Source organism: Uranotaenia lowii, chromosome 2 (assembly GCF_029784155.1).
Source record: "Uranotaenia lowii strain MFRU-FL chromosome 2, ASM2978415v1, whole genome shotgun sequence".
Classification (NCBI taxonomy): domain Eukaryota; kingdom Metazoa; phylum Arthropoda; class Insecta; order Diptera; family Culicidae; genus Uranotaenia; species Uranotaenia lowii.
The window spans coordinates 25,469,175-25,479,326 of record NC_073692.1 but is presented as its reverse complement, the minus strand read 5'-3'; the positions used below and the strand labels follow the sequence as shown (position 1 = coordinate 25,479,326).

At 36.6% G+C, this 10,152-nt stretch overlaps 1 protein-coding gene across 1 annotated transcript; it reads left to right on the top strand.

The window, feature by feature from the left end:
- Positions 1-8,426: 8,426 nt before the first annotated feature.
- LOC129741163 (uncharacterized) lies at positions 8,427-9,359 on the top strand. The gene has a single exon (XM_055732870.1). It carries the CDS (start codon positions 8,427-8,429, stop codon positions 9,357-9,359), a length of 933 nt encoding a protein of 310 aa, XP_055588845.1.
- The last annotated feature ends 793 nt before the right edge of the window (positions 9,360-10,152 follow it).

Sequence of the window (10,152 nt, the reverse complement as noted above, 5' to 3'; positions counted from 1 at the left end):
TCAAATATCAGCAGGGGTGTCAGGTGTCCTGATCTTTCAGGATTTGTCCTGATTTTCGAGAGGCCTGATATTGTGATATCAAAGTCATGACCTAAACCTACATAACAATTAATACCGTATTTGTTTTCTCCCCTCGATTAGTGGTCCACCGTACCCGACAAAAACAAACATAAATCGTCGCCAGTGTATTGCTACCTCACTCACTCACATGCTCTCTCGTAACACTGACAAAATTTTCGGGGCACTACCGCCCGATGGCAGTGCAACACCAGGTCAAAACCAGTGCAACACCGTCCGAATAAACAAACAGTTTGACAGCTCCTAGTGGTGCACCAGTGCAACACTAGTGCAACACTCGGCATTAACAAATACGGTATAAGTAATCTCATTAAAGACACGAATGAAAGCGTTTCAATTTTCGGTACATGCTAATGTATCTATTATGAATAATCTTAATTTTTTCACATACAGTGAAAATCACATTTTTATATAGATATTGATCTTTGATTGTTCAAATTTCAGACAATTCACATTTTATCGCACTTGTGTAGACAACAGAGAAATTAAGAGTACTCATTGATTTTGTATTCTTATCTTTTTGTTTCGAGTAGCTTATCGTGATCAAATAATATTCTTTGAATGCAATATTTGTTATTTTTGTATATCTGTAGGCGTTTAGTCATCAGGAAATGCACTGATGAAAATTTTTGTTACGAAGTATAACATGTTTTTATTTGTATTGTACCAAATCTTAAAATATAAATGTACTAGAAGATGAGAAAACTGCCTTGATTTATGCAACCATAAGTGCATTAATATTCATAAGGCCTTGCGATGTTTGTATCTGGAATTGCTTTCGAGAAGACGGTATTCATATACCGCTTAATGTACCGCCTGAATGTATACAATACAAGTTTATTTAACTTTATTGAAATAAACCATTCGATGTTTTACAAATTAGTTTTTTTGCTATCATGCCTTTATAGCAGGGGTCAGCGAACTTTTTGAATCATTACCCCAAAACATTTTTATTTAAGTTGATATTACCCCATGACGAAGAGCAAAAAAATACAAATAAATACTGAGCGAGTTCTCAAAGCGTGTTATTTGAATGCTTCAGGGGGAAATATTCACTTCTGCATATGCCGCTAAATTCTTTACTTCCGAAACAAAACCAACAAATTCTTAAAATTGCAAAATGAAAATATACACTTTTCACTCAAAAAATATTCACTGTTACCCCCAAGAATTTCACTTTTACCCCATTTGGGGTAATTTACCCCGGTTCCCCGACCGCTGCTTTATAGCGAAATTCGGTATAATTATTCCCGAGCATCAGTGGAACAATTCCAAATTTTGGCGCTTATTTTTTATACACGGATAGCAAAGTTCAGCTAATTTTGGTTTCACTGAAAGTATTTTGATACCTCGTTTGGCACTTTAGAAAAAGTAATTTTGAAAGCACGACTATGCCAAATTTTGGCAGTATATTATACCTCAAAGTGGTTTCATTATGCCCTCAAAACTTGTTTTGGGACGTTGGCTAAACAAGGTTTCATTAAGGTTTCAGTGTAACCTACACTTGGGATAATCGAGGTATGCATATATGGAAAGTGAGACCCAAATTTTGGCATTGTACCACCTTTATTCGGGCAAAATGATACCAAATTTTACTTTCAAGGCATGATAGCAGATTTAGATATTATTTTGCCATAAAAGTGTGCCCGGGTAGTATTTTAATCCAATTCTGATATTGAAATTCGGAATAGATTTTATAATCTGAGTTCAGGTTCACATTTATGATTTTAAAATAATATTCAAGCTACAGATTCAGATTTAGCTCGTAAATAAATTTCACAATCAAGATAAAATTATAAAGATCACTTTTTTGTTGGGGGATTCAAACCAAAAGAGATCCTATACTTATAATTTTGGTTGTTCGCTCAATTTCAAAATTTTTAAGTTATTTTGAATACATAATTCAGATGAAAAATACAAATTAAGAGTAGAATTGGAGTTTATGTTTCCATTTTCTAATTAAAAAACCTGGATTTTATGTTCAATAATCACTCCACAGAAATTTAACTATGGAATTGACTCTCAATGTAGTATATTTTTCGTATTTTTTTTTTTGTAAAACAAATTGCAGGGAATTCTCTATTTTTGTGTGTATTGTTAAACATTTGCAGTTTTTTTAAAGCCGAATTTCAAACTAAAATCTTAAATTTGGAATGAGTTTGCAAGAATCAGATTTGAACCACGAAATCTTTTACTTTCATTATGAAGGTTTGATTCATTTTGAAGGCTTTCTAAAAATTAACTTTTGATTTGATTTGCAAATAGAATAATTTATTTGATTTTTGAATCATATAAGCTCAACTCATCAAATTTTTAGGTAAATTCAAAGGTTCAAAGTTTTCTATTTTGTTACTCAAGGATTTCTTATATGAATTTAGCTTTCATTTAAATGATTTTTGGATGTATTTTCAAATGCTTCTGTTGAATATGAAAAACTGTTAATGTCAAAGAACATAAAAATATGTATTTAAATATAATAAAAAAAAACTTTTTATTAATGGTAATCATGCCTTATTTGAGCAAAAATACCAAAGAAAAAAATTGGTTACCAAACTCCCCCCTCTCCCCATGGGGTAGTTCATCCTACGGCTCGGATACAGGTTACTTTATCCTTATTTTTTTCAGTTCAAAAGAACAGAATAGAGATCTTCCCGATCAGGAGAGCATATCAAAATAATAACTCAAACATATCTCACCAAGATATTTACATCTGATCCATCTGAGTTATAATTAAGTACTCAAAATTTTCGATTAAAGTTTCTCCAATCTGAATTATATCTTATTCTGATTGACAGACTTGAATGGGGTTGAGCTCATTTTCAATGATCAAGTTTTTTTTCGGATTATCCTAAAATAAAATGATTATATCTCATTTTGATATACGTACAACTTTTTCTGAAACACGGACATCGAAGTCAACGGCTCAAACCGTACTTTAATGAGTTTCGCTCAACAGATTCATAAAATTGAATCCAATTTTTGAGAAACCAAAAATGGGGCATGGTTTTAGCAAATAATGTGGGTTATTGACATTCCACTAGAAAATTTTCTCAAAGCACTCATATCTTGATAAGTTATAATTTTTACAGGTTTTGTTCTGCCCAATATTAAACTATGCTATCTGAACGAGATATAATCTTGAAAGAAGCATATCTAAAATTGATATAATTTAGCTATGATCGCATAGATTTTTTGAAATAATTTGAGATATTTAAACATCCTACGAGTACTGAATAATAACTAATTTAGATAGAAAAAAAATAGTATCAAAATATCTTATCTTGATATTATTTAGTTTTTCCCTCCTGATCGGTTTGGATTCGTTTCAATTTTCAACTGTCCTAAAGAATGTTCAGCATTAAATAAATTTTGAGTCATAAATATTATCACAGAGTTTTATATTGGAGAAACCAGAGGATTTTAAAATGAATGTTTTTGGGCGATAAACGTGTTGAATTGATAATATTTAAGATGCTGTAATTGTAAAATAAATTTCATCTACATATAAACAGATCTACGGGTCGTCTACGTTAATTGATCATCAGTTCCCCTAGCAAATGAATTCCACCAGACTGTCATGTTTATTTGTTATTTCAATTCAATTACAAATTTCCCCCGACACCCCCACGCGGAACAAACTATCCTAGTCAATGAGGTGCAACGTTTGGTCAACCGACCCGGTCAACAAGCTCAATTGACTCAAGCCCAAGTCCACATACGTTCATACATACGTCTAGCCGCTGCCGTGCCGCACAACCGAAAACGCATAAATCTGTCTGGTCCGAGTCTAGCAGATCATAATTCTGTCAACCAGCCACCCTCACTGACTTTGCTGGCCTGTTGACCAAACGCCCATACGACGACGACGACGACGACGAAGGGATGTTGTAGGACCTAAGATCTACAAATGTTAACAACTGCCTCATATGGGCAACGGACGACGACGGACGGCTCATTCAGTGGTCCTCCTAGCCTGCGAGACTCCAAACGCGATCCGGTCTACACACTTCTAAGAAAACACAATTGGTTTGTCGGGGTTCTACCTTTGACGACGATTGGGACAACCGATGACCATGTCATGGAACCTACGGAATCATTGAAGGCGTATCTGCGGAACAATTAGACGTAGGTAACCACGTGCCTTTCCGCTCCCTTCTATCTTATTGTTAGAAGAAGGAAAAAAAATACTTCCGTTGGTGCCCGCTTGATGATCTGATTGGGAAATTCCGACCTGTGGAAAGATTTTGCCGCACCATGCATCGCCATCAGAGTGAACTACAATCGATGCGACAAAAATGCAATAAACAACAATTAATCTGACAGCTTCGCTAATAGAGAAACGGAACGCACGGGATCACCACGTGGCGTGTGGGTAGGTTTGGTGTTGTGATAGTTGAGATACCAAGCGAACTCATTTATATGACTATTTGTTTAGAGAAGAATCTTGCATTTACTATAGGGATTGTTGTTAAAATGGATGAAAAAGTTATTTGCTTTGTTATATATTACTAATTTTTCAAATTATAAACGTGATTTCTCAAGAGCGAAATGTTTACATGCTTAAATTTAAAAATTCAATGTTAAGTTTTTTTGGTTTCCATTAGTGAATATATATCACGTACTAAATTTGTCGCTTCAACTAAAGACTCTATTACAAGTGAGGCCCTTAGAGCCAAAGGGGTATAAGTGCATAAAACCTGATTTCGAGAAAAAAGCACTTGAACTTCGTTGTGTTCCAGTAAATTCCATAGATATTTTTTATGAATTTTTTTCATGTGAATGATTTTTCTAAATAAAAACAAAGCATTTTACAACATTTTCCCAAAAAACAACGTTTATTTGACGTTTATTGAGGCGATACATATTTTTTAAATTTGGTACTTATACCCCTTTGGCTCTAAACACATGCACTTATATCTACCCCTTTGCCACCAAATAAATTCACTTATGCCCCTTTGCCACCAACAAATTTTCACATCCAGGTTTTTTTTATCTTATTGATATGGGTAAGAAACCATAAATATTCATTGCTACAAGAGTCAATTAGTTTTCGTATAAATATATTTTTTGTTGTTTTGATGAGAAATATACTCTGGTACAGTAGGTTAAGAGATTTTATGGCTGAAGAACGACCTGGTCTTGGCAACTTCTACTAAATCTCTCCAAACAACGTATTTTCATCAAGATTAATTTATAATAATTCGTGAAAGGTATTTTTCACTAAATTCCAATCACCACGTGTTTCGTACGTCTTTGCCTAATCAATTGGGTATTGGAATGGGACTTGCGGTCACTCTGAGTTGGTTTTTTACAGTAAATTAACGATAGGCGCTTCAATATTAACCCAATTATCTCGTACAAATACATTTTTTTTTGTACTTTATAAGCCTTTAATCCGTGACACACTTCATATATCCAGAAATCAGGAATTTGTGATCCGCTAATTGGTTATTGAAATAGAAAAAATAATTAAATATATTTTTTTTTCTACTAGAATTATCACTAAATGCAATCAGATGAATCATAGATAGTTGATGGTAAATTTTTAAACATCATCAGCTATTCAAAAGAAAAGTGAATTACATTAATTTTAAAATTTTTTGGTCCCGATGAAAAAACATTACTTTTATGAAATCAAGTTTGGGTTGGTGGCAAAGCGGTATAAGTACATCAGTTTAATGGACTTTGGAGGCAAAGGGGTATAAGTGCAGCACTTATACCCCTTTGGCTCCAAACAAAAAGGAAATTTCAGTTAGCACGATTTTTTCAACGAGATCTAAACATAACAAAATAGTGAAATAAAATTATGATTAAAATAGCATATGATGATTGACAGCCAAGGATTCGTTCTAGATGGTTATCTCGATTTTTTCCATTTTATCACTTATACCCCTTTGGCTCCAAGGGCCTCAAGTCAAAGAGTACATTTTTGTTTAATTTTTTTCTATCACAGGCTACAAGTTAAACCAAAAAAGTGACATTCTTCGAACGCATTACAGTATTGTTCCGATTTTGTCAGCCCCATCTTGAATTTAGGGCTGACAAAACAGGGTACCTGACAAAATCGGGAAAAAAAAATTCTTGAATATAATTTCAATTTTGATTTGATAATTGTCCGTTTACTTGTTATTTCGATATTTTATGTCAATACCGTGATAAGAGGTGACATAGACCCCTTTTCTTTATTTTTTACTCTTCTTACAAAGAAGGGTATACATGTCGCTTGAAAAACCAACTTTCAATCCGAGGCCCAGGGGGCCAAGTGTCATATACCATTTGACTCAGTTTTTCGAGATCGGAACATGTCTGTATGTGTGTCTGTATGTGTGTATGTATATGTGTATGTGTGTTCCCTAAAAGGCTATCCATAAACCATGTGATCAAAATGTGGTCAAGTTTAAACCTCCTTCTATTCCACATCAATGCACACTGGTACAGAACATCAATCTAGCAGAACTAAATCAATAGCACCCAGGGAAGAAAAGATAGACTTTTAATGTCTTGAATAACATTGCATAGTTTTACAAGGCGCATACTTTGAAATAAAATATAGAACTGAGGGGTCCACCAATAGCAAGATAAAAAAGCTAACTTTTTTGTTAAGCATTTTAGAGCTTTAGTTTCTTCTACAAAGTTGTTTATCTTAACAAAATACATAACTTTGCTAAAGCCAAAGTTCTACAGTTTCATTCTAAGGAGTTACAATAAAATTAAAAAAAAACCTTGAAAAACAGTTTTTTAAATCTGAAACGTTGTAGGTGAGAGAGAACAATTTTCAGTCTTCGAAACAAAGTTGAAAAATGTTAAGATCTACAATTATTTAGTACATTATGATGTGTTTTGAAATTGATGAAGCGCTGTAGAAAGCATTTAGTGTAATATATTAACGATTTTCAAAGAAAAGTTTATCGAATTGCGCAAATTTCCGCACCATTAGCCAATGTGGATTTTACTTTTGGTGTTAAGAGGAATCATTACCATATAAAACTAGCGTGGAACTCGGTGGAACTCGAAGCAATTTTAAGATTGAAAATCTAGTATTTTGTTCACAAATATCACTTTTTTTATACACGTTATTAGTTTCTTAGTTCCTTTGATGCAATAAACTTGCAGAATTTGAGAATTAGAAATAATTAGATGATTCACCCGGTTTTCCGTCTCCGTTCGTCTCCGTTTGGGATGAGGCTAAGAGGCTGCACCTAAGCCGAAGCTTTCTCCAGAAGGCCAAAACAAAGGCTGGACTTCGAACGTTCAAGGTACAAAAGGCCCCTAGTGGCCTTTCGACAATGGAGCACCTAAACGACTTCCACCTGGTATTGTTTTGCTCGCCCAAAGACAACAGGACATGCAGAGTAAACTCAACGTCCTCACCGAAAGCTCCAAGGCAGCGGGTCTCAAAGTCAATGTTGGAAAGACCAAGTCGATGGAAATCAACACAGTGAATCCTTCCAATTTCGTGGTAGCTGAGCAACAAGTTGAGAAAATAGAGTGCTTCCAGTGTCTTGGTAGCCAGATAACGCCTGATGGTGGTACCAGGAAAGAAACCCGGATCAGAAAGGCCCGATTTGCGTTTGCGAGTTTCCGGAACATCTGACGCTCACGGCAGATCTCTCTACGAACAAAAATCCGAATCTTCAACTCAAACGTCAAATCCATATTGTTGTACGGGTGCAAAACTTGGTGCACATACATATGCGGTGATGACACGAAAACTGCAGGTTTTTGTGAATCGCTGCCTGCGGAATATCATCCGCGCTTGGTGGCCTGGCAACAGGATCTTGAATGAAGAACTAGGTACATCGCCGGTGTCATCAAAGAGCGCTATAAATCGAGAACGCAAGTGGAGATAGATTGGGCACACGCTGTGAAGAGATGAGAACAAGATTTGAAGAGAGGCGCTTGAATGGAATCCAGAGGGACCTCGAAGAAGAGGCAGGCACAGAAACCTGTGGCGACGAAGCCTACCCGCCGAAATCCGAACTTTCGACGAGAGTCTTGACTGGGATCAAGTGAAGACGCTGGATCTGGATCGTCAACAGTGGAGGTCTTTTACCACGGCCCTTTGCGCCGGAGAATCGACATGGAACCATTAAGTTAGTAAGTGCGGTTTTTACACCACATTTTTACATTTTTGTGATCATGATCTTGAAAAAATTCAAAAAGAATACACTTATGTACAAAGTATAGCTTCATACTTCAGTTTTCTTAGAAATTCAGTAAAAATTTTTTTGAGCATCAACGTTGAGATCAACGTTGGATTCTTTTCTCTGTTCCTTTGCTGTATTTATCTGCGACCTAACAGCTGTCTTCGCAATTATGAAACCCATTTTGCTGCAGTCCAAAAAATAATGAGTTTAGCATCTGACCGAGACACCGTCATTGTAGTGGGTGATTATAATCTTCCACTTCTTCATTGGACGCATGACCATGAAACAGATAGTTTTCTGCCGACGAACCCCTCATCAGAAATTGAAATCGCACTCACCGAAACGTTACTTTCCGCTGGGTTGCACCAGGTCTTTAGCATACCTAACAACAGTTTGCGCTTTATAGACCTTGCGTTTTCAAATTCCCGAAATCTGGACGTTTTCGAGCCAGCTGTCCCGATTTTGCCTACGGACCGTCATCATAAGGCATACATTCTATGCCTAGATATCAACCAAGTGGATAGTCCCCACGAAGAACCCGTTGGAGAGTTTGATTTTGATTTTGGTAGATGCGATTATGTTTCGGTTGCTGCTGCGTTAGTTTCGACAGATTGGGAATCTCTGCAGGCTGCCATAAACGTGGAATTCGCTCTTAATTTATTTTACGTAAAACTATATTCTGTTTTAAAACAAATTGTACCTTTAAAACGTACAAATCGTTCCAAAACTACTAAGAACGCATGGTGGAACTCCGATTTAAGGCGACTAAGGAACCAGCTACGTAAAGTTCGCAAAAGCTTCAACAAGAACCGCACAGAAGCTCTTAGATGTCACTTGAGGCACTTGGAAAATGAATTCAAACATCTAAACGACCTTCTCTACCGACAACATATATCTCGACTCGAAGAAAACCTTAAACGGGATCCATCATCATTTTGGGAGCATTTTAAGGGTAGAAAACATAACGTCCCCGTACCCGTAGATGTAAGCTTCAATGGTGTCACTGCCTCCAATCAAGCCGAGTCGGTCAATTTGTTCGCGGACTTTTTCCAAAATGTGTACTGTTCTGTTGATATTGATGCAGACTGCAACTACCTTGCATCGTTGCAATCTTACGTTGTAAATTTGCCTTAACCGTGCTTCACCGAACAGGATATTTACGAAAAGTTGTCCACAGTCGATCCTTCTAAAGGTTCTGGTCCAGATAAAATACCTCCCGCTCTTCTGAAACATTGTGCTACATTTTTATCCGCCCCGATTTGCAGTATCCTTAATCGATCGGTAACCGAAAGATCGTTTCCTAATGCATGGAAAGTTGCGGCTATTTCTCCGATACACAAATCCGAAAGTGCTCACAGCGTGGAAAACTACCGGCCAATATCGATTTTGAATTCAATGTCAAAGATCTTCGAAATTCTGATGCACGAGCGAATGTATGCCGCTGTTAAACCTTTGATCTCGGAATATCAACATGGTTTCGTCAAGAAAAGGTCAACAGTTACAAATTTGATGTGCTACGTAAGTTCACTGAATAAAAGCATGGAGAAAGGTTGCCAGGTGGATTCAGTCTATATTGACTTTGCAAAGCTTTCGACCGTGTGCCGCACAAAATACTGGTTGCAAAGTTGAATCGACTAGGATTCCCAGCTTGGGCACTCGAGTGGATTGCGTCATATCTAACCGACCGCCAGGCTTTCACCAGAATACAAAACACGCGCTCACGAATGTTTGCCACGCCGTCTGGAGTTCCCCAGGGGAGCCACCTCGGACCTCTACTATTTATAATCTTCGTGAATGACCTGTGCTCAACACTTCAGTCCGATACACTTTTCTACGCCGATGATCTGAAGATTTTCCGGAAGATTTATAACACTGTTGACTGTTTGGCCCTTCAAGCTGACATCGCTAGACTAGATGAGTGGTGCCG

Coding starts and splice junctions, on each gene's coding strand:
- LOC129741163 (XM_055732870.1), top strand. CDS start 8,427: ATGAGTTTAGCATCTGACCGAGACACCGTCATTGTAGTGGGTGATTAT.